This window comes from Falco punctatus, assembly GCF_963210335.1.
Source record: "Falco punctatus genome assembly, chromosome: 10".
Classification (NCBI taxonomy): Eukaryota; Metazoa; Chordata; class Aves; order Falconiformes; family Falconidae; genus Falco; species Falco punctatus.
Genome location: NC_137590.1, coordinates 40,444,340 through 40,469,942, shown reverse-complemented (window position 1 = coordinate 40,469,942; position 25,603 = coordinate 40,444,340). Strand labels below are relative to the sequence as shown.

Genomic DNA, 25,603 nt, shown 5'->3' with positions numbered 1-25,603 from the left:
GGCACATTTTCCTTGCCTCATTTCCACCAGTTACTGGTAGTTCTATCTCCCTTTATTACGCTAAATAATTTCTCTTCACTCCTCAAACATTTGAAGGCCAGGATCCTGCTCCTAGTCAGTCATCCCTTAGGCAAACTAGATTTTGCTTTTGTAACGTTTTTTCTGCATAGTAGCTCCAGCCTCCTAATCATCTTTGTTGCTGTTCTTTGAGCTGTTTCCCAGTCATCACAATTTTTCTGGTAATGGGGTCACTCAAAGTGAGTGCAATATTCCAGGCACAGGAACCCTGTGTGTCCCGTTGCGTCTGTGATGTTGCCCTCAGGTGGTTACTCCAGAGAGAAGATGCAGCTTTAAAGAAACCATCCAGTGTCTTCAGGACAGAGATTTGCAACCGCATGAGAGCTGTGGAATGGATAACTCTGCACTCTTTTAAGTGATGCCTTTGTGCCAGAAACCAGGATTACACTGGCTTTTTCTGGCTCTCCATCCTGAGCTCTAACTCTCAGTGTTTAAAGTGTATTTCACCATGTGGATGCTGCTGTGCTTAAAGAGCAGCAGGAATAATCTCAGCTTCAGTGAGCCACACAAACCTGAATGGAAATCCTAAAACAAGAGGCACAAGAACTGACGGATTTTCACCATCACCAACTTTATTAATACTAATTTTATGATTACAGCTACTTGCCTTGGTGACATTTTTCAGCAATTCTTTTTATCTCAGAATTCTATGCATCATAAAATTACATTTCCTTTCTTTATTACATCAGGTGTTGTGTAACTCCCAGATTATAATCCATGTCAAGTCATGAAGGGTGTTCAGCAGGTGACAAGAGACTTTATTAAAGGTCAAATTAGTTATTCATTATGTTAGTCTCTCCCCTGACTCAACTCTTCATAAAGCTAAACTGTCCTGCTCACTCATTCCTTTCTCCTGCTACAGCCTCCACTGTCCCAGTGATTATGGTGCCAGGTTTTTTTCTGCCTTTTCTATTCCTCTCTGCCCTTTTGTTATGGAAGTGACCCTACTTAACACTGATTTCAAAGTGGGGATGCATAGCTGATTTATTTTGGAATTGTTACGGTGATATATACATTCCTGACCTATTTAATACACGACATCTTATTTTGGCTTTGCTTTGCTCTGCACTGAGTTTTCTCTCTCAGCACTGTGCTGTCCACAGAGGTGCCTGGAGTTTTTCCCTGAAATCAGCTCTAACTCAGAATATTTCATTTAAATATTAGGTCAGTGAAATATTTTTTCCAGCTTCCCTTAACTTATATTGGCATACAGAGAGTTCCATCTGCAATCACTTTGTGCCACTTACCCAACTTTTGGTTCATTCCTGCTCCCACTGAAGGCAAATGCCAAAACATGAATTAGATTTCAGAGCAGCAGCCTTTACTAGGGGCTTTTGAAGTTTTTCCCAGTCGTTCTCTATCTTACATAGATTTGGCTGCCTCACTAAACACTTCATCCTCTGGATGTGGTGCAAAAGCAAGCGGTGGTCTCGTCAATGGCGCTGAAGATTTCACCATTAAAACCAAATGAGCTGGACTCGATCATTCTTGGCTACCATATGTCTCAGCACTGATCATGGGGGATGTTCCTTCTGTGAGCCTTGCAACTCCTCTCACTGCAACACTGCTAAAAAATAGGTGCTTTCTCCTATGTTTTCTTTCACAACTTCATTTTTGTTCCTTGCTTCCTGCAGAACCAGTGCTGGTGCAATCACTGGGTATGTCTATAGATGTGTCCTCTCAGTAACTTTTTGATCTGTTTGCTGATTTCACCAACTTCGGCAAGCAGACATTTCAAAATTAGTTCTGAAAGGTGTTTCTACACATTTCATGAAAAGTGATTTCTTTGGAAGTGCAGGAGTGATTTTATAAACATACCTAAAGGAAACAAAATCTTAGAACAATTCAATTGTTAGAAAGTTTTTGTGTTTGTACTTGCAAAATACAAATTCTTTGTATTTGCAAATAGTAGCTGTATTTTGCAAATACATGTAGGAAACAAGGCTTCATTAGTTACACTGCTTGTGGAACTGCTTATTAATCTTAGGCAAGGATTAATCCTGCAGCTGTTGCTGCCCAGTTTTCTTAACAGCCACTTGCAAAGGGCTTTATCCTTGTACCTTTGGGAAGGGCCAGTCAGTTACGTATCTGGGATTTTGCTTAGAGAAGTCTTTCCAAGAATGCTGAAAAGCTGGAGGAGAAAAAAAAATTACACTTACAGATTTGTTGATAGAATCTTGTTTACCATATTCAGACCAATATCTTAAAATACAATACCTAATTATTTTCCCAATTGTATTTGTGGGTCCTGATATAATGCTCAAGGTCCATAGTGCTGCTTTCTTTAGGTGAGATATCTGCAGTGCTGTTATTACATTATACTCAAACGTCCCTCGTTTTCCAGACTAGATGTTTTTAATGAAAAATGAAAATCATATCCTTATGTCAGAAGTTCAGCTGATTCAGTCTTCATTCTCTTAATGCCTCTGGACCTGATGAGTCTCCTCATATTACTGTTGTTGTTGTTATACAATGTAGGCATAACAACTAATAATGGACAGTAGGAAAAACCATAGAGAAATAAATAATTTGGGAAGAAGGCCACAAATACTTCCAAACAGCTAACACAGTTCCCCAAAAGGGAGGTAATAACGCACAGGATCATTGCAGAAAACTCTCCAAAATTTCCAGTGAACTGAATACATCATGAGACCAACGTCTCAAAAACAGATCTCTTCTTGCATGTTTCTTCAGGCCTGCAAAGGGGAGCTCACACACTCCAGCAGCCCTTCAGCTGCCTGCCATACCGACTGTGGGAGCTCCGTGAGCGCCTAATGCTCAGCTGATGGCACTGCAAAACCCATGCTTAGATTTGGGCTTCTCCTTTTCCCTCCGAAGCCCTTCGTTGTAAGAGCTAGTTTCAGGAAGGTGGCTGTGCAGAGCTCCAGCAGAGCGGTGGGACAGAGACAACCCGCCCCACTCTGCAACACAGCTACCCCTCGCAGCCACTGCGCACTCATGCCCACCGAAAGCAAGAACAGGAGTTTTCCAGGGTAAGGATGGAGAAAAGCAGCTTGGGATCTGGCCTGTCGTAATAGCTGCTGTTACAGGATCCTCAGCAGCAATCATTGTTATTGAGAAGGATGGAGATCGTTCTCTAGCATTTCTTTCTGCCTCAGCCAAATACTTGCTGTTCACTGCTTTTTTAGAGATTTTTTGTTAAACTAAATACATCATTGAGTATAGACCCTCTACACATACTAATTTATATGCAGCCCTTTGTTGAAGATAAGGCCTTTGTTTCTGCCACCAATGCTTCTTCACTACATTAATGACAAATCACCCAGCATATTCTTTTCCATAAGACATTTATATCTATATTGTCCTACAAATCTTAAGACTAGTCCCTCTCTCAAGTACCTTTGGTCAGCTGCATCCTTTTTTTAAAAAAATGATTCTTGCTTTCTTTGCAAGATGATAATTTTACATGGCTTGGAGCAATGGTTGCAGGAGATATGCAATGCAATCCTAAGATTGTAAAACAACAAAAATGGGATAACTGAGCAGAGTTGAAAGTTATATCTGTACTGATTGTATGAAGTTCCCTTCTGTATAAGAAATTCCTCACGTCTGCTGGGCACCTGGGTTAGCTAAGCCAAGCCTGCAAGCCTCCACCACACTCACCTACCAAAACTCCACAGTGTGTCCAAGCCCAAAAGGGCTATCCTTCACATTACGTTCCAGGATTAACACTCCTAGCATGCAGTACAGCAGTACCCATATCCTAGAGCACAGAAAGGTCTTGTACACCCGACTTTCAGTCCATGGCCTGGCACACATGCAGGAGCTATCACATTTTGTGCATCCAGGCTCTGAGCACAAGCTTCCAGAGCCTGCTGCCTGCCTCCCATCACCAATATCCCCAAGATTATCCCTGGGGTATCAGTGACCTAAATACACTGGTTTGGATTTGAAAGTTGCTTTTGTTTTTAATGTTGCTGAGTCTCTAAAACCAGCACGCGTAACAAACTGCCTATTTCCAAGCAGCGGTTGTGTAATTTTGCTCCCCACCCCCAGAGATGTTGCCTGCCATTCATTTCATGGGCTCAGTTTCACTGGGAAGTGCCTGGAGGAACCTCTTAGCTCCCTAATTAGCAACAGAAGGGGCCAGTCCTTGCCGGAGGTAGCAGTGAAACATTTGTGAGGCCTTCCGACAATAAGGGAGACAGAGAAGGGGCCATTTCCAGCTGGGAAAACAGTAACTTCTCTTCAGCATACAGTGCAGAGCAGAGGACTAAAGAGATGTTAGGGGGAAGGTATATTCAGCAATGAGAATGGGCTTTCTGCGCAAGAAAGGAGCATTTGTGGAGGGGGAGGAAGAGGTTGGAGAGATTGTCCTGGGCTCTCCCAAGCTGTTCATTGCTCCTGCAATCCGACTTTTATGTAATATACCATGGAGCAGCACAGAGGCCTCATGGACTGGCTACCGGTGAGGGCAGGAGCAAGGTGTTGCTGCCGTCGGCTCTCAGATGTTTGAGCTGGCTCTTGTTAGTAAGATTCAGGAACTAACAGCTTGGAGGTGCTTAGGAGCTCAGTGTTTCCTCCAGGGACGGGATCACTGAGGCTGAGCACAGAGCCTGCCATTCAGTGCCAGAGTCGACTTTGGTACCAAACAAATCTCCCACCAACCAGCTGAATGTCCTGAGACCTCACTGGAAAGGTGAAAACTTTGCTTGTCCATTGCAAGTAGGGTGATGTGCTGGGGGCTTTCCCTTAACCCCAAGGACACAGCCACACGTGGTAAGATCTCCAATTTTTCCCATCTAATCCCATCTCTGGGCATGGCTTTTTTCATACAATACCAGTTGGAAAGAGTTGCATGTGCATGGACAGTCCCAGCTTGGACCTGTTGGACCACGGGGACCATTTTCCTTCAGAAGTCATGCAGGGAAATACAGCATTCAGTGTCTTTGGCCTGTAGGAGCAAAGATCCGGCATAACACATGAAATCCTTGTTAGCCTTAGGACCTTCCTTAAAAGCAAAGGAAGAACATAACGTTCAAAGACAGAGTGATGCCATGGGGCAAGCAGGGTTTCGGGAACCTGGAAGAGCACAGGAGAGATCTGAAGCTTCCAGTTGTCCTGCCCTGCAACATCACTGGCCAGCAGCTCACTGGTAGTGGCCACCGACCAGAAAAAAAGAAGAGAGCTGGTCCCTGGTATAAGTCAGGAGACCATATTCACAAAGATCCCCTGTTAATGAGCACCATTTGCTTTCTAGTAATGCTTAAGACAGTGAACCTGATCTTGTGCATGCAAAAGGAAAATTACGCAGCAATGCCTTCATGCTGTAAGATGATGGCTTGATGATCTTAAAAGGTCTTTTCCAACCTCAACAATTCCATGAATCTATGATTCTGTGAAGGGCAGTGCATTACAGTTGGGGCCATAAATCCCAGCAAGGGCCTTGCAACGGCTCTAAAGGTCAGAATAATAATTTCCAAGTTGCCACAGCATCTCAAGCTATAAAAGAGCTACGTTCAAAGGTTTTGTGCTCCATTCTTACCCCTGTTCAATAGCCCATTTCATAATGAGAAGTCACCAGCTTTCCTCCCTGTGTTTCAGGTTTCAGTATTAATGGCATTGATGAGGCTTGGATTATGATTACGTGAAACTGGCAACGAGAAACACATAAAGTCCAAAATAGAAAAAAGCCCAAATACACAAAAAAAAAGTGTTATTACTGGTGCTGCGAGCTCCTCTTTCCCACAAGAGGGCACCCAGTGTTTGCAGAACTACTGCTTGGCCTTTGGGTGCTTTCTCCAGCAGCAGGTCACACTGTACCAGCAGTAGCGAACGGGTCTGGGAGAGCTGGCAGGTTGTGTTGTGTTTGGCTCCTCCTGCTTGTATCCAGCTGTTAAACCATCTGAAAAAATACATTACGGTAACATTTCCATGTCTGTATTTTCTATCATTGCTGCAGGGGTGATCCTGCAGATCAGTGACAAGAGCAAGAGAAAAGCATAGGAAACAAGCTTTCTGTTAGTATGTGATTTGTGCAATGGGAACATATGAAATCCCTTTATAAAATGATGCCTGTCGCACAGGGACTGTGGGAAGTTTAGACATTTGGAAGTTTAGACAGAGGTGCAATAGTGAGATTCAGTGTATCAAATTTTATTCTCTCTCCTTTTGGGTTGGTTTGTGTTTTTTTTTCCCATGCCAGAGTAGCAGCTGAACCAGCAAAAGCACAGCACTGGGACAGAGGCAGAATTTTTTCTAATAGTGCTCCGAAGGGGCTTTTTAAAAATGGGTTTGCTAAGACATCTGTCATTAAGAATAAGGGATCCTGCCCCAATGCAGGGAGATGCTCTGAGACATTTTTGCAGGTCCTTTCCTGTGGGATTCCCCTTTCCATTTATGAGACATGCATCAAAATCTCGTGGGAGGCAGCCTTGCTGTCTCCAGCAAGCAGTTTCTGCCTGAATTTGTGCATTTTGGCCTCGAGAGGTTGTAAGAGAGGAGGGGAAAAACCCCTTGCTTTCCACTGCTGCTGCATCCCAGGACGGAATTTCCTCTGGGAACCCTTTGATCTCTGCTCACCAGCACTCACACAAAACTCCTGCACATCCCCTGCATTTCAGTAGACGGGATCCTGGCATCCCAGCTGTTCCAGATTTATCGGGGGTGAAGGTGGCGGTGAGGTGTTGCCTTTTAGCCTCAGGGTATTAGTGGCCTTGGTGTGTCACCTTGTATCTTAAGTAAAAGCCATTCTGACTTTCCCAAGCTTTTTATACAGAAAGCAGCAACTTCTGTCTTTTCTTTGTAGCTGTAACTAGCTCTGCTGGCTCTTCTCCCACATTCCTGGTATAGATAAATTCACTCACAGCTGTTTAAGCCAGTCCTTCCTCCACCAGCCTTTATGCTTTTTCCCAGTGCTAAGTAAGAAACAGAATTTCCTCGAGGTCTCTTTTGTCTACTGACGACATCACAGCCTGCAGTACCTCAACCTGGCTCTTTACAGGGTCCTCAGCTACCTTCCACATGGGTTGTAGTTCTTTCCCCTTGTTGCTAATAATTCTCTTGTCTGCTGACTATAGTCCCTCTGCAATCAGGGATATCATCTTCCAAGAGGCCTCAAAAGAGCTGGTTTTGTTTGGGAAATAGAACCTTAAAGCTAAGTAATCCCAGACGGATGTAACCAGAAATAGCTGTGGTGTAGCAATAAACTGAACTTTGACCAAATGAAGGATTTACAAGCTTTTCTTCCTGATGACTCTTTTTTGATGGCACAGTGGCTGCATATGAAGTCACGGTATGAGACCTAACCATCACAGAGCTCACTGGTGATGGTACTTCGCTTAGAGCGTTGCATGGAGATAGGAATCATTTTCTCTCACAGTAAGATGTAGTTATTCCTGGACTGAAGCACAGCAAGGACACAATTTAGGAAAGAGAAGCCTTTACCTAGTAAGATTTTACTAACCATGAAGGAAATGAAGTCTAAAAATGAGCTAAAACAAAGCATTGATTTCTGTGGAAAATGAAAAGCAACTTTTCCTTTTTTGTTTGGGCTGCTGCCGATCACAGGTGCACATGGAATAGAGCCACACAATGCACAGGTCAGAAGGGACACATGGAGGTCAGCTCATCGCAGCTTCTGCTCAGAGCAGGTTCAGGTAGATCAGGTTGCTCAGTGCCTTGTTCCTGTCAAATTTTGATTGCCTCTAAGGATGGAGATCCCACATCCTCTCTGGGCCCCTGTCCCAGTGTCTGAATACCTCCATGGTGAACTAATTTTTCCTCACATCTAACCAGAATTTCCCTTCTTGCAATTTGCGTCCATTGCCTTTTGTTCTTGGTCCATTTTTCCTACACTCTCCACTAGGTAGATGCAGACAGCAGTAAGACCCCACCCTTTGCCTTCTCTCCTCCAGGCTGAACAAGCCCAGGTCTCTCTGTCTCTCCTGGTACACCACATGGCTCCAGCCCCCCAGCAGCCTGGTGGCCCTGACCACCGAGGGTGGGCAGCCTCACTCCAGCCCTTCCTCTGCCAGCAAGGCCAGCACTGGACATGGCACTCCAGATGTGGCCCCACAAGTGCTGAAGAGAGCGAAGGATCACCTCGCTCAGCCTGCTGGCTAACACGCTTGCTATCTAGCCCTGTACGCACCGGCCTTTGCTGCACCTTGTTGACTCAGGCTCAGCTGAGGACCTCAGGCCAGGCTCTGCAGAGCTGCTTTCTATGCATCTGGCGTCCAGCCTGTGCTGATGCACGGAGCTGTTCCCTCCCCGTGCAGGACCTGGCATTTGTCTCTTGCTGAACTTAATTTGCAAGCGCACGTTTAGGCAATAGGTGGCACTGACGGTTGATGTAGCTTGCATTGTCACCAGGAGAGTGTCGCTGCGGAAGAGAAAGCCAGCAGAGGAGACACCTGGGTTGTTTCGCTGGGAGCTGTGGCTAGGCGAGGAGGAGCGGACATGTGGCAGGAGATGCTTCCAAACGCCTGGTGAGATCTCTTTGGCACAGGGAGGAGGGACTCTAAACAGGGGTCCCCAGGGTTGGGGCAGGAGAAAGGCCCGGTGGGGTCCACCAGGCCATCGGTGGGTGGGAGCATGCAGCTGAGCTTTCCTGAGCATGGGTAGGGAGGAGGTTTTATAAGACTGAGCCTTGTTCTGTGCCACTCAGAGAGCTGTTTCTGGGACATGCTTGCTTTGTTAGCAGTGCCGAGTTTGTGCTGTTGCCGTGCTAACTGGTTTCGTGCCTCTGACTCACTAAACTCCAGGATATAAGTGCAGGGGGTTGTTATTACTTGTTGCATAAGCTACTCAGCCTCCAGGGAGGTGGAGGCTGACACTGTTTACTCTTAGGAGCTCTTGGTCTTCTTTGTCTGGGAGTGGTTTCAGGAGATACTTCCTTAAAAATCACATAGACTGTCTCAGAGATCAATTACCCAGTTGCCTTCACTACTGCTGGGGTGTCCAGTACAGGCACTGTGTTCTGCATCACAGGTAGCAGTGGGAAAGGGTACCAGGCAACAGGAAACACCCAGTGGACTTGGTTTTTCATGGAGTTTCCTGTCCTTTTTAATTTTTTTTTGTCTCAAGGCATCGTAATTATGACACCAAACAGCTTCCTCATCTAGCTGCAGAGTAACAAGACTTTCTCTGTTGCTTCTAACTTTTTGGTAGATTTTAGATTCTGCTTTTCTTGCAAGAGAATCTACCAGGCTAAAAGAGAACCAACGAGGATGTTTCCTTTTTCTTGCGGGCAGATGAGACCTAAAAGCTTGGTATCCAGTCAGGAGTAGTTGGAAATAGCAAAGGTACAGCAGCTCACTGAACCTGAACAGGGAAGGGTCCCACAAGCTGCTCCTCATGCCAGCCCTGGGCAGGATGAGTACCACGTGGCTGGCAGCAGAGTAACCCTTGAGCTTGGAAGTCCCCTGCCAAGGCTGGGCACCTATCGCTACACAGCTGCCAAAATAAACTATTTACTTGGCTGAAGTAACACAGCCCTCTGTAGGATGAAACACCGCAAGGACACCTACCCAGTTGTTCAGTGCCTTTTATCTAAATTGTGCTGAAGGCGGGAATATTATGGTGACAAACTATCTAGCTAAAACACAGCCCAGAAACACTGTCTCTGTTGCCAGCCAGCTGAACAGCTTGTGATCCCATGGCTGCACGGTAAATGGTGCTGGCAGGGGATGTTCCTTACACCATCCCCAAGGGATGGTACCATTCAGACAACACTATCAGACCAAGAATCTTTCCCACCCCACCCCCACCCCCATTTTCTAGGGATGGCACCTTGTCCTGGATCAGGTAAGTGAAATAGCTGCTCTGTGCTGAGGAGTTCACTTTTTATTAGCACCTGGGTTGGGGCACAGCATAGTCCCTTCCATACCCTGTATGACAAAAAATCTTCATTCACAGTCTTCTTTGAGCCCCCTGCAATAGCCCCAGACAGCTCTGCTAATCCCCAAGGGAAGCTGGAGAGCTTGAGGCACAGGTCAGGGGGATGGGAAGGGACACTACATTTAGGACTGATTGCTGAAGGGTTTGAACGGTTTTAAAACATTGCTGTCTGTCTGTTAAATCCAGCTCTGGCGCCTTAGCTCCCACACCTCAAGAAAGTCTGAAACTTTGCTGTCTAGGTAAGAAAAAGAGGCACCAGACAGACAAGTTGAGACCTTTACCTATGGACAGCTATGGTGGAGGGCTAGCGTTGCCCTAAAAGATGACTGAATCTGTAGGGGAGCTATGTATGTAGCACAGTCAAGGGGCATGTCTAGCACATCCAGCTGTCTCCAGCAGCTGAAAACTCTTGTCTCTGCTCCTCAGCCCACTCTGTGCAGTTTTTATTCCTGAAGCTGTCCAGGTGCTACTATCCCATTCACTTCAGTACCTGCCTTAAAACAGATAGATCCAGATCCTACTGATCCTTGTCTCCCAGGGCACACCTGGTACATAAGGAGAGGGACAGAGAAGCCTTGTGATTAACAAGTCCTGATCAGCAAAGGCTTAAGGTCCCTAAGAAACACTGGTAGATGTAACCCTGCCACAAATCCTGCCTGCGATCTTCAAAAATAACAGAAACACCCAGCCCCTGCTGACTGCATGGGGTTTGTTACTCACGTCCAACCAATGTGACTACAAGCCTCAGCATAGTCCCTTTACCCTTGACACTTCTGTTGGGCGCAAACAATTTTATGCCTCCCCAGGTCATTCGAATGTTCTCAGAGGAATGCAGTCCTGGTCCCTGTGGCCGCTCTGGGCGTTGGAGGGATGCTGGTTTACTGGCTGAGGTCTAGACACAAGATCAAGACTATTGAAATGGGCAATGGATGGTGGGGCTCAGATGAAAGACCTCTAAAAGGGAAAGAAGATGAAAGTATCTGTCCCTTCAAGACTGAAACATCTGACAAAGAAATTGAGGTGCCCGTGCCTGGGAGGTAAGGAGGGGCAGAAAGCTGCGAGGTGGAGCCAGTTCATCACCCACCTTACTGCTTTGAGGTGATGCCTTGGGGGCAATAGCCAGCGCAGGTCCGTTAGATGATGCTCTGGCTCACTGCCCTTTATGAATGGGATTTGAGCTCAGATTCACTGCAATGTCTTTACGCTTTCTGAGACCACAGACTCTCAATGCAACCTGGGGCTGCTCCTGCAGAAAGGCCATGCTTTGAGCAGCAGAATTTGACAGCAGGTCTGCAGTGGTGGAATGGGGTGGGAGGGCACCGGGATAGCAAAGGCACCAGTAGGGCAGGACTGAGGGGCTTCCGCAGAGGACAGGGTTGGAAGGGTGAAGAAGGATGGGGTCCTTCCTTCTGTCCCTACAAGCCTGTCACTAATTATCTGGCCAACTAGCAGTCGGTAGCACAGGCTGAGCTGCTTATTCTTCTCTCAGCTGGCAGTGCTGGCAAGTTCCTAGTGCCCAAAACCCTAAAGCGAGTTAGCAGTAAGGCAAGCGTAGAACCCACTACTCCTGGGTGCCCTAGGGGAACTGCTAACCTGTAGAGAAATATATTCTCCATATAAATGATTCAGGAAGTTATACAGAGTATGGCACTGCTTCAGGAGGGCTTGTGGTGTCCCAGAGAGAGACACAGAAGCCGGTGGAGCCAGGAGAGCCTGTTCATGCCTGCCTTAGCATAGGGCACATGCAGGCATCTGGCCAGCCTTGCAAGAGCTCCTGTCCGCAGGACCTGCATCGCCGCCTGGAGCAGGCCCGCTACACACCGCAGCTGGAAGGGGCTGCCTTCCGCTACGGCTTCACCTCCAGCTACCTGCAGAAGGTGGTGGCCTACTGGAGGAACCCGTTTGACCGGCGCAAGCAAGTGGAAATCCTGAACAAATATCCCCATTTCCGAACCACCATTGAAGGTGAGGGGGTCTCTGTGGCTTGAGCAGGTCTCACTCTGAAATGCACAGAGAGAATGGGGGGCTTTAAGAGGTTACTCTATTAAGACAACAGTGTGCATAACAGCTTAATGAAGGATCAGTAGTGGAGGCTATGTTATTAGTAACCCTCTATAGATTAAGATCATTGCACAGTGGTGATAAGATTAGATCTGCTTGAAGATGGGCTTCATCTGGCTCTGAACCTGCACTAAATAACAACGAGGTTTTCTTCTGCTATTGCCTTGAAGCCACCTTTGAAAACTGTAAAATTTACCCAGGCCCTGAGGTTGGAATATCCACCACCACCACCCAGTTTAGCCAGGTGAGGTTAGCCAGACTTTAGATAAGTGATCTGCAGGTTAAACTTATATCCTGCGCTTACTTTTTCCATGTTTCTCTTTTTATCACCCACACATTTTGTAATTTAGTCATGTTTTTGCACGTGTCTTAGCTGCATTATGCTATTCATTGAAGTGCAGCTGTACTTATATACTGTAAGACCAATTTCTCAGGAGGTGGATGCTCAGTCTCCTGTGACCCCAGTAACTGGGACTGGGATCAATACCTCTGTCTGTAAGTAAAAGATGAGACACAGGTAAAATACCAGGCATGTCCTTTCAGCTAGGCATCTTCTTGCCATGGGTTGATTGTGTACCTTCTGCTGTGAATGCTAATCACAGTTTTGCCACCCTCCTTCTTCAGAGTTTGGAACAGAAACTGTGATGGAACTAAGGCTTTAATTTATCTGTCTGGATGTGTGGCAGGGATTGATATCCATTTTATCCACGTGAAGCCCTCCTATGTCCCTCACAGTTGAGCTGCTCAACCTCTGCTGATGGTCCACGGCTGGCCTGGCTCCTTCTACGAGTTCTACAAGACCATCGCTCTACTCACAGAGCCAGCTGAGCATGGCCTGAATGAGGGTGACATGGTGTTTGAGGTCATCTGCCCATCCATCCCAGGATATGGCTTCTCTGAGGCACCACACCAGAAAGGTGAGCGATGAAAAGGCGCTGTTGGAATTGCCAGGTTCTTGGAGCCTCAGTCATCCCTGGCCCTCACCAGGGAATGCAGTTTGTGAATGCAGATGCTTGGCTCTGCACTAACACCCATGTGGCTGAGGCTCTGGGGCTGGCTGTGGAGATCTGGAAGGTAATGGTAGCTGGAAACCAGGTCTGCTTTCCACTTTATCCACTTTATCCACTTTCCACTGAATTTCCATCTTGTGTTCACTGTATTGCCAAGGAGCAAGGCAGAGCAGCATAGCACACTGTGCCTTTACACAGCAGCATACTCATGTGCCTCTGTCAGACCATGATCTTTGGCCAGGGGATGATACACCAAGACAAACAGGTTTCCTCTGTTTCTCTTTACCTGCAGGCTTTGACAGCAAAGCAACTGCTCGGAAATTTCATAAGCTGATGAATAGATTGGGCTCCAAAGAATACTACCTACAGGGAGAAGACTGGGGATCTCTTATTACCACAAACATGGCCCAGATGCTGCCACAGTGAGTAGCAAAGGGAATCAGTGCAGAGAAGGTTTCTCCAGTTCTTACCCTACCTTCTGGCTCCACGGTCCGGGTCCTGCCTTCTGTTTGCCCTGCCTCTCATCGCCTTCTGCTTTGTTTTCTCCAGGGGTATCCCCACCCCTGTGCATTCAGTCATATTCACGTGCTTTGCATTGACAGTGGTATTTGCATTCTCACGCTTTCTAAATTTCATAGAATCATAGAAGCATTTAGGTTGGAAAAGACCTTGAAGATCATTGAGTCCAACCATAAACCTAACACTGCCAAGTCCACTGCTAAACCAGGTCCCTAAGTGCCACATCTACACACCTTTTAAATACCTCTACCACTTCCCTGGGCAGCCTGTTCCAATGCTTGGCAACCCTTTTAGTGAAGAAATTTTTCCTAATATCCCATCTGAACCTCCCCTGGCACGACTTGAGGCCATTTCCTCTCATCCTCTCACTTGTTACCTGGGAAAAAGTGACCAACACCCACCTTGTTACAACCTCCTTTCCTGTAGTTTTAGAGAGCAAGAAGGTCTCCCCCAAGCCCCCTTTCCTCCAGACTAAACAAGCCCAGTTGCCTCAGCTGTTTCTCATAGGACTTGTTCTCTAGACCCTTCACCAGCTCCGTTGCTCTTCTTTGGACACATCTTTCTTGTAGTGAGAGGCCCAAAACCGAACACAGTATTCGAGGTGCAGCCACACCAGTGCTGGGTACAGCATCACTGCCCTTGTCCTGCTGGCCACGCAATTTCTGACACAAGCCAGGATGCTGTTGGCCTCCCTTATCTAGGGAAGAGTTGTACAGAGAAAAATGGAGTGCTGTTTGGCTTCTCTTTCACTAGGCATGGAAGTAAGCTCTGCTGCATTTTGATTTGAGACCTCAAGGATCATCATTCTAAATCAGGAAGGAGATAAATTTAAAATTGGCAGGGAGAAAAGGAAGGAGCTCAGCCTTTCAGCAGCTGATCAGTACCACGAAGTATAGGACTTTCCTGGATGGAGATGGCACCAGCTGTACCATTTTTAACTCTCCCAAATTTTTTTTGGAAATCACGATAAATGTGAAGGGCTTATGTATTTGGCTTAGTGAAATGCTTCTATTACAGCTCCCGTCAGACTTATTTTCTAGAAAATTTGGAAACAGAAAATGGCTTGATTTAACCTTCTATTCATTAACTTGATTTCAGATCTGTGAATCTTATCTTCGCTGGCAGAGAAGGTTTGAGAAGGATGATTTCCGTGATGCTTGGGGCTTATATACCATGGCTCATAGGCTTTACTAGGGAAGATGTTCGACGTATGTATCCTTTCATCCAGAAGAATATACATGAACTATTGCGAGAGTCTGGATACTTACACATCCAAGCCACCAAACCAGACACTGCAGGTAATGAACCTTCTCTATATCTCTATGAACTTTGTATACTGACTGCTTAAGGCGTATAAACACATAGTTGAACAAAAGCCAACCATGTTTGAGAAGCAATGAATTCTGGTGACTGAATGCAAGACATGGGGACAAGAGCTGTGTAAAAGGAAGTGAAAAGGAACCGCTTAAAGAAAGACGGAGACTACAAATATCACTTTTCAAGGTCTGTTAAATGGCATACCACTTCTCTATGGCAAAGAAACCCTTTGCAAAAAGCCTCTTAAAGTAAAGCACAGGACCCTGACATTGAAGCTTCTAGAAATAAATGTGGATGAAAACAAGAAAAATACCATAAGCAAGTGCAATGTGAAACTTGCAGAAAGGTAGACACAGCCATAATGCCTGAAGCCAGAAGCATGATGTAGTGGGACCAGTAGATAAGGAGTCTGAAGAAAGGTATGGCCATCTCAGAAAAGTTACATGATTTATTTGTATAATATTATCAAAGATTATGGGGTATTCCTTTATTGAAATAAACCCTCATCAGGAAAGACAGCAGAGTTGTCTCAGACTGGCGTCAGGTACGGAGACCATAGAAGGAATAGCACCCCATCCTGGCATTTAACTGGAAAAGAGGAAACTCAAAGTGAAACGTCAGCTAATGCCTAGTCTGTTGCTTGAACTGATTGCAATATCAGAGAAATAAAAGGAGACAAACCAGATACCAGGTTGGGGTTTTTGGGGTTTTCTTTTCAAAAGCCAAACAATGAAGACAGCCCCCAGAAAAACAAAGACCAGTATGTCTAGTGTCTGATCAGAAAACTATCAGAAATGTTTTTAAAAGGAGAATTCATTTACAGGTGATAATATCACAGGGAAATCACGCTTCAAATATCAGAGCTCTGGCAGGATCAAGAAGCTGTGGATCTAGTAATGGAACATATTTAATTTCCAAAAAAATTTTTGTTGAGGTTCCTTCCCCCAGTGTTCTTAAAGACATTAAACTGCCTTAAGAAAAAGATAAAGTTCATGGGTTAATAACTAGTTAACATGAGAATTCATGAATATAAATAAGTAAGCAAGTTCCAGGGGAGAGAGAGTATCACAAAAATCTGTGCTGGCACCCGTACCTTTCAATATGATCTTAATTTCTCTACAGATAAAAGTTAATGGTTAAGTGAAAATCTGACACCTATCCAGGGTTTGGTTTAATCTAAAGATAAATGGTTTGGTAACTCTCTGCAGTTAAGTGACTGGTTGATTAAACTGGCCAATAAAAACTGATGTCAACAAAGTCCAAAGCAATTTAAGCAGAGGAAGAAAATCACAATGGGCTCTAGTTTGGTTGCTGCTATGTGAGAGAATCCAAGAGTCAAGGACAGTGCTTTGAAACGTCAGCCAGCTCAGACTTTAAGAGAATCTTACAAACTCTTAAAGAAAGCAAAAAGAGAGTAAGACAAAACACTAAATCCATGATATTTAGAATCTGTTCCACCCCTGTTTCATTAATATATTTTATAATCAAAAGAATACAAGAAGGGGAGAAAAAGAACCCTAAAGTGACCAAGCAGCTTCCCTACAAGCACTGTACGTAGTCTAGGACTCTTTAACCTGGAAAAAAAGAAGAGCAGGGATTTTGTAGCACACTGTGAAAGGCAGAAAATAAATAGGGGGAAAAAATACATATTCCCTGCTTAGTCTCAAAAAATATCTATATTATCAGTTTAGTTCTCATTAGGCAGGTTTAAAGCAAAGCTACAGTATTTTCACTCACCAGAAGCTGTGGTACCTAAGATGTGTACAGGTTGAATCATTAGTAAGCTGCAAACAAGACTGGTATTTCTGAGCATCCAGTCCATGAAAGTTGAATACAGTGATTCGGAGACAGCTTTCAGCTCAGAAAATGCTCACCTCCAGATGGGTCATATGTTAGCTGGCACATTTTAGCCTGCCCTACCTTTGCTGGTCAAAGCATTTACATGACTTTGATGTGTAGCAAATCACTTTAGGCCTGACAGCACAGGGAAACTGTTGTGCCAATGCACAAACTTACTTTGCATTAACTATGTCCACTATTAAATTGAAATCACATTGTGCATCATCTTCTACGCAGTCATTCAGTGCTAAAGTCACACTAAAATACACTTGAGAGTAGGCAATTCTAAGGATACTGTAAAACTACAGCCTAGAGTGTGGTACAGGAATTTTCCCAAGGCAAGCTCTACCACTGCTGAAGTAATCCCCACCCGTTTTACAGGTTAAAACACAGATATAATATGCTGTGTTTATAATGTTTGTTAGCATTCCCCAAAGGCAGGAGCAGATAGCAGATACACAACACTCCACTGTTGTTTAAATTACATAGAAAGTGAACAGCACTCAGGGTCCCAGTTAGCCATCCTAAGCAGGACAGTGCTCCCAAACAGTTTATCTGAAATTTCTTTTCAGAGTGTAATCCCTTTACATCTGAATTTGCTCTTTCTGCCACACATTACCAAGAAGCCCAGAGGATTTTCTTAACTCCTATTTTCTTTTGTATAGGAATTGCTCAACTTTATAGTGCTGTCAGTTATAGCCAAAATTCCATTGGGGTGAACTTTTCAAGAATAAAGTACTACCAGGGCTAGTAAAACGCACTCTTTACTGAATTCTCATAGAAAACTCTGAAGAATTGATGTAAGTCCAGTTTAACTCCCACTGAAGTATTTGCAATGCCAGGCAACTGCAATGGTTCTCTTCTTCTCTTGAATTAGGTTGTGGACTGAATGACTCCCCTGGGGGGCTTGCTGCATATATATTGGAAAAATTCTCTACCTGGAGAGATAAATCATTTCTGCATAAAGATGATGGAGGCTTGGAAAGGTAAGAAAACAGGTGCTCTTCCATGAGAGGACTCATTAAAAGAATGAGCAATGGTAACTAATGAGGAGATAGGTAAAAGACTGGCCAAAGCTGAATTTTGAGCATGAAAGGTTACACATGACAAGTAGTAGTGTAAACTCACAGCAGACTGCCTGCAAACTACTGCTTCAGCACCGGGCAGTTTTGCTCTGGGCACATGGGTGCCAATTAATTTGCTGCTTGAAAACAAGTGGAGAACAAGAACAACTGTTCTTCAGGGCATGAGCCCAATATAGCGTATTGAGAAACAGCTTCCAATGAAACGTCTTCATCTTTTTCTATCAATAGCAAATACACTCTTGATGAGCTTTTGGCCAATGTGATGATTTATTGCGTGACATCCTCCATTGTGTCCTCAATGCGATTCTACAAGGAGAACATCTCCAAGGACCCTGGTCTAACAGGTGATGCCAGGTAATGAAGTGGTAGGTGTAAGAAAGATTTGCAAATGAGATTGAACCACGTTTGCCTGTATAAACATTTAGATTACTTTAAAACAGCAAACTTAAGTTGTTAAAAAAAATAATCTAAGTTCTTATTTTCTTTTGATAAAAATAGTTGAGTCATTTTTCTTTTGAACCTGTAATTCACACAAAGTAGCTTGTAGCCAAGACAATGCAGCGGACATATCAAACTATATTCAGTCTTGTGTTCAAACTACAGGTCTATATACTTAGTCACCAAACAAATGTGATCTCTGGCTCAGTTCAGTTAAAACAAAACAGAAAATCAGGAGCATTTCCAAGAGAGACGTTTAAACTGAATTAGGAAGCATACGGCTTAGTGGTGGATAAAACTAACGACTGCAAGTGTTAAGCACAAACTTGGGGAAGCAATCTGGAGAGCAGTACCTTCTAACAAACCAAGCACCTTCTAACAGCCACTGACTTTAAGATGACTATAAGAGAGGCTGACCAGAAAATGCTGCAGAACGGAATTCCATGTGATTGATCACACAAACAAATAGAAGAGTCTTTTCCTTTGTAGACCGAGCCAGCTTACCTTTCCTCAACTCATTCGTTACGCTGGTACTATAAATTCTAAAGTAAACTTGAGCAGGCTCATTTCTGACTGTCACAAAGAGGTGATGCGTCTTGCCATTTATCGCAAAACTGTAAAACAAGGTAAGTTTAAAAATAGGAAACGTTTCAAGATTGAACCGTGTGCGAAGTTGGCTCTACTTTACGTTTTTGGGTATAATATTCTCATACTCAAGGAGACTCAAATACAAGCAAAGCTTTTCAGCAGAGTACAAACCACAAAATGTGTCGCTGCGGTGAAGCTCTGCCAGCTGACTGTGGCAATTACTAGAGTCAGGAGGTTTTTATAGAATTTCCCCAGGACTTTTTTCAAAAAGGCACTTAGTTAATGTCCTCTAGGTTTGCAGTGTATGTTCCCACAGGGACTGCAGCTTTTTCCTCAGGAGCTAGTACATACACCACGGGTCTGGGCAAAGGAGGTCTTCAAGAACATCATCACTTACTCTTACATGCCACGTGGAGGGCATTTTGCTGCCTTTGAGGAACCAAAGCTTCTGGCACAAGACATCATGCACTTTGTCAGAAAGGTGGAACAGCTGTGAACATGCACTTTAGATACATATATAGAACAGAAGCAAGTTGTTCTGCCACCAGCAGAACCTTTACTTTGAGGGATCAAATAAATCCAATGTAATCACATAGAGAAAACAACATTTCATTTTGATAATCATTACAGTACTAAAATTGTTAATGAAGCTCTAAAGCTTTTCTAAAGAATAAAAGAAAAAACCCCAAAATAAGCAACTTGTCTTCTTTCACTCCCGGCACCGTATCATTGCTGCACTCATAGTTCAAGTGTAACAGAATACATGAACGGTTTACTGCAGTAACACTGCACTCATCTGGGGAAGAGAGTAGAAAGAAACCAGCCCCTTGATCCTTAGAACGAAGGCTTCTGTTTAAAAGCTTCTTTAAACACTCGAGTGCTAGCGTCTGAAATATGCATCACAAGCAGCTTTGGTGGAAGTGTAAAGGGTTTTGATCTCCTGAGCACAAACACTCCTACGTTCAAGTTATGTTTCATTCAAGAGACCAGGAATTACATATTCAAGTGGGCAGCTGCACACAAGGCAGCTTTCTTCATTCTAACAGGTTTTCCCCCTACGGCTAGCTTTAGCAGCTACTACACTATGTAAACAGATGTTTAATGGATAACAAGGCAGAGACAGCATTCCTAGTGTGCTCCAAGCTCAAAAATACCAACTTAATTTCCTCTTCGTTCTTTATCATTCCATTCCAAATGGTAAAGTTAAAATATGCACCAAGTGTAGCAGGTTACTTCAACCTTTACCCTCATTTCAAACGATTCTTATCACACCATCGTGCAATTTTTGCTAGCAAGAAGCTGCAAGCAACCTTGCTACCAGTAGGCTCGAGTTTCTCTTCAAATGGGATAGGGCTGTTTGGAGCTGTTAAGCTCACTACATTACAGACACTTCTAAGTAGCTGACTGAAGGTTAAGTCCAGCAGACACCTAGTTTTGACACACTGTTCAAAGCTCTCAAGTGTTTCTCACCCTCCCTCCTTCTCCCATTCTGCACTAGACACCAGGCCAGAAGAAAGGGCTCAAGTTCTGCTCCCAAGTAATACCTTCTGACTTTGAACAGGAGTTTGACAAGTAAAGATAGTGCTGAACTTGATCACACTCGCCTCACCGCCTCTTCACATTTCATAAACATTGAAGAGTCTAAGACTTAGAAGTAAAAGCAAGCAAGAAACTAACTTTTATTGTTGTTGTCTTAAGTGAGAACAAGCTAGCATATTGGGGCAGGAGTCCTATGCAGGAGCGGGCTGGAAACTAATGGGAGAAACAGCTAGGTATTGTGAAGGAGAATAGGAAAGATAAACATGGTTATCTAGTGTTTAATAGGTGTCTGCATGCTTGTAGAGATACATAGCTGTGCAACGGCATGAATGATTCCTGCCCTGAGCCTGGTGGCGCATACAGCTGCGGTTTGTGTCCGGGCTCAGAGATGTAAATAGGGGCTTCTCTGTTTTGGTGGAAGTGTTTCTCTTTGCATAAAAAAAGAGGGAATGAAGGGAATGACCCCAGAGGTATGTTCAGAGAAGGCACACTATGTTTCGAACTTTTTGACTGAACCAGTTCTTGTTTGGTGTGCCCTTCCACCTATGTATAATGTTAATCCAAAAGAAGATGATACTGTTTACACTTTGAATGTCGATCATTGTCTTTCTGTAGATGCTAATGTAGTAGGAGGCTATGATGGGAACGTGTCGCAGCGGTTCTTCTCTTATCCGGAGTAACAGCAGGGAAAGCATTAAAGAGTTAAATCACCTTGTTTGGTAGGCAGTTAAGCATGTGAGTCAAAATTGCCACTGCTTTTTGTTGTTGGTTCAAGGACATGGCTGTGAGGATTTGGATGGTATGTGCTGCGGGGATTTTAGGCGCCCCATTGCAGCAACATGGTATCAAAATCTGAGAAGATGTCAGCCTTTTTTGGCATCCATTCACTCAACTGGCAGTATTGTTTGTTTGCTATTACCTTGGTTGCTGTCATGTTTGCAAGGGCCCTGCAGAACATGGCAAACCTGGTCCTAGCTGTTCAAAAACAAAAAGGGGCAATTGTCAAATTGTACGGAACAGAGACAGCGGGTTATTTTGACACTGATAATATGTCTCAGTTGGTTTTTTATTTGTTCTATTACTTATACCTTGTTTTTACTCGTTCGGTTTCAAAGGTTCTTTTTGTGCAACAGGAAGGGGGAGATGCAGGAGCTGGCTGGAAACTAGGACCATGCGTGGCAATCCGTTTGCTGAGGGGAATGTGCTCGAGCTTGTCTAGACAACAATTAACATGATGAGGCATGTTTGCAGAGCACAGGGGAGTGGGAGATGGATGGCGCCAAGGAAAGGTAACACCTTGCTGTTAATTGATGGCAGCTAACCACCAATCGGGGATTGCCTAGTATGCAAGGCTTAGCTTCAAGAACCAATCTGTTTCAAACGCGCAGCTTCTGAAAGTGTATAAAACCTCATGCTTCTGTACAATAAGTTGACATTTGCTTGCATCAAGCTGCGTCCCGTCTCTTCATTCGCCGCAGTCCTACTTCCTCTGAAGAGGGTTAGAGCAGAAACCGCTTGCTTTTAGTTCTAACTGTATATCTAACTGACCGTCAAGGCTGTTGGGCTAAAGGTTAGTAAAAAAATAGGAAGACGTGCTTCCCCACTTCCACAGGGCCAATCAATCTCTTTTTGTCACCAGTACAAGACCTCCCAATTACTCAGAAGTCCCACTCTTTGTTTGGGTTATTAAGTAACTGAAATTGAGTTATAGAGAAGTCTAATTTTATCAAATAGATAGGCAAACACTCGAGTACTCACTCAAGCCTGATCAGACTACAAAGGTCTCCTTTTACGGGTAAGAATGGCTATAGCCTTTTTAGTAAAGGCCAAGTGTATTAATTAGTCATGTACATTACCCAGAGAGAGTCCCAAGCAATCAGCTAATTTAGTAATGGCCGCATTAAAACTCGGGAGGGAAAAGGTTTATCCAGTATTTGCCAGTTCAGCAAGTACACAGCAGGAAAGTTTTACTCCCAACGCGCCAATTAGTCTCCTGTACCATAACTCAGGTCCCCAAAGAATCACTGTATCTTTGTGCAGCTGTGCCTTAAAGGGTAATTGCTTTCAACAGCCATTCAGGAGATGAAAACAGATGGACACGGTTCAACTACAGGAAGGTAGTAGACGCCCTGAATAAAGGATCCAGACAGACAAGAATACACAGTTGTATTTGATAAAGTTATCGCTTAAAGCGGCACCAAAGGTTATTCGATATTCCATTAAAGTTCTACAGAGTGTGGGTCATTCGTGAAAGCCTTTGAGCGCCGCTGGTGCTTGAAACCAGACATAGTCCTCCCAAGTAGAGGTCACATGCTGAGGAGCCGAGGCACTTCTGTTGATGTCTCCATCGCAGGACAAGTTAACAGCTAGTTTCCTCCCTCGAGTCGGCACTTTATAGTTGAGCTTGGGCCGGAACCAATCAACACCACAATCACGGTGTCCTTGGAGCATAACAACAGTGCCCATGACAGGGAGAGCCTTCAGCTCACTGAAGACATCCGCAACAAAGAGTGAGCGAAAGAGCTTGCTTGAATTTGCTCAGCTTGCTTGAATTTGCGCGCCGTTGGTGGAGCAGGAGACTCCCCGGCCGCCCAGCGCTGTTTTGCTTACTTGTCGCTTGCTTTAATAAATCACATTTTCTAATTGGCCAGTCTCTGGCATTTCATTGGACAGGTAAACTCTAACAATACCTCTGGCACGACCGATTTCCCTCCAACAACGAACAACGGTAATGCTGGGGAGAGGCAATACAGTTCACCGACTTACACCCAAGCTGGTATTTCTCCTGCAGATGCCTGCTCTGTTTCAATCATGATTTCATGCCATCATACCTCAAAAGCATTATTCTCCGGAAGCCAAATCACGACCAAACACACGCAAAAACTACGCTGGCCTTAACGCCGAGTGGCTCTGCCTGCCGGTAGGCAAGCTGTAGCGCTCAGGGCTGTGCCCCCCCGACCCCAGACAGCGCGGTGCCCCCCGAAAGCCGGGCTGCAGGCAGGAGCCGCCCCGGGGCCAGCAGCCACCGGCAGGCGGGCAGGAGCCTCCCTGCCTGCAGAGAGGGGCTGGGGCTCGCCCGCTCAGCGCCTCGGGGGGCAGCCAGGGCAGGGGGAGCTGAGCCCCACCGGCCTGTGAATACGGAGCCTCTGGCAGGGGCCTGCGAGCTGCTGGAAGAAAACGGGCTGCTGAAGGGGTAAGGCTCAAGGACACCGGGGTACAATCACTGTGGTGGGGGAGATCCTGACCTCCTACTCAAATGGCCCCCCGAAGAGAGTGAACCCCCCCGCCCGGGGAGCATGGGGAGGAAATTTAAAATGAACTCTACCTTTAAACTGCAGCGAGAAGGCAACTAACCCATAATTATCTCGTAGGTGTAGGCTTTGGGCAGAACTAACCAACTTCACTGTGTAAATAAGTATCGTGAGTAAAACTACGTGTGCAAGTTAGGAGGAGCGACCCCCCTTGCACCCGGCACCGCAATAAACACCCCGCTTTATAACTTACCCCGAGTTACAGAGTTTAATTCCGCACGTCAGACGGAATAAGCAGCCTTTTCACTAAGCAATTAGTTCTTCACCTACCATTTCCCCAGCTGTTCCCTCGCCTGAATACGCTCAAGTATCGACCTGCAGTAAATATCCAGTTTTCAGGCAGATACAGTTGACCAGAAAAGCTGGTCATTCAGCCTGTGCTGTGCACAGGGGAGGTGTCACAGCTCTCCTGCATCCACATCTAAGTCTTATCTTCTAAGCAAAATTGTGGTGTCCATGTTACATGATGGGAGTGATGGCGCATATCAAATTGCATGGTAGGAAGCTGCCTGCATTTTTCTGTTTGTGACCTGAGTGAACATTGGTGAAGTGACAGAAGAAGTCTGGTAAGCGTACCTTCGTGGAAGGAGAGTAGGAGGAACAACCGTTTGCTACAGCACGTGCTGGAGCTGCCTGGCTGGAGAGCTGCTTTGCTGGGAATAGCCAGAGGGTCTTGGCAGAAAGTGAGCTGAGAATGAGCCAGCAGGGTGCCCTGCCGGCTGAGAAGGTTAACGGTGTCCTGGGCTGTATGAAGAGCAGCATAGCCAGGGGACTGAGGGAGGGGATTGTACGCTGCTACCTGGCAGTCCCTGGGTTGTGTCCAGCTCCCTGGGTATAATTTTGAGGCCCCAGTGCAAGAGAGAGTGGTCTTTCATCCGTGAGCGAGTTCAGTGGAGGGCCATCAAACTTTGCCAGGAGCAGGACTACTTGCCTTTTGGGGAGAGACTGGGGGAACTAGATAGAAGAGACCCCTCTAGCAGCTCCAGGTTCCCAATATCTTATTCCCCAGGTTCGTCCTAATAGCCATCCGTGGTCATTAGGCTGCAGGATTTCTAGTACATAACAAGCTTACAGTTGCCAAGATGGGGGTCCTCTACGTGTCTATCCCAGCTAGGAGCTGGCGGATTGCATCCTCCGGGTCCCCATGTTATAGTTAAGAATCTATTTTTAATGGCTACGTCCCAGTTTGAAGCTATGGTTTCACATCCCCAGTATGCACAGTAATAGTGATTAGGGAAATTGCAATAGCTTTTCCCTGGATTCGAACTGGGGCAGAGATAAAAAGGTTTTATTGTTCTTTCTCATCGACCGGGTGGGTCTAGTTCATAAAAGACTAAATCTTCCAATTTAACTTGGAATTTTGGGGATCCGGCTGTCACGTTGTACCGAACTTCTATTGAATCTTCCCATCAACCTAAGGTCCAATTGAAGGGTAATGCTCATTTTTTTTTGTTTTTTTTTAAAGTCATGGTAATCAATACCATTAATAGGATACTAGCTTTCATTTCCCCACTGTTCAGTACCTCTCTGCCTTCCTCGTCTACTCTTTTGCAGAGAGCAACGGGATATCAGTATCTTCTCGGCAGCAGCAGGTAGTCTTGAGGGGAATTTTGCTGTTATCCTGTCAATAATTTCCAAGGTCTAAAGAGTTAGTTATCTCTTAAATATATTTCCACCTGTTTGGTTGTTGTGTCCGTTTCCAGGCGAATCTTATAGTACACTTCTTAAAACTCTGTACCAGTCTGTTTCATGTACTTCCCAAAGTTCAGGTACTGACAGTTCCCATCCACAAAATAATTTACGAATTTCCACTTGATCCTCTGGTCCCCTGGTACGTATCGAATCATTGTGACATTTCATACAGTAAGGTTGTCTCTTAAATGAAACACAGGACCAATCTCTATTACAATTTAGACATCGGCAAACAACCCAACATACATGTCTGGAAGTGGGGTGT

General features: G+C 45.0%; 1 protein-coding gene and 1 long non-coding RNA gene across 2 annotated transcripts in view; one reads left to right on the top strand and one right to left on the bottom strand.

Moving 5' to 3' along the window:
• Nucleotides 1–25,603, bottom strand: part of LOC308070786 — a 290,385-nt gene that overhangs the window by 52,833 nt on the left and 211,949 nt on the right. The window lies entirely within an intron of this gene.
• On the top strand, nucleotides 9,761–14,488 carry LOC308070782 (epoxide hydrolase 1-like). The gene is given in 5 exon segments (XM_080405317.1): nucleotides 9,761–10,959; nucleotides 11,724–11,904; nucleotides 12,687–12,736; nucleotides 12,740–12,917; nucleotides 13,303–14,488. Coding segments are annotated over 5 exon segments (693 nt in total). The 5' UTR covers nucleotides 9,761–10,809; the 3' UTR covers nucleotides 13,437–14,488.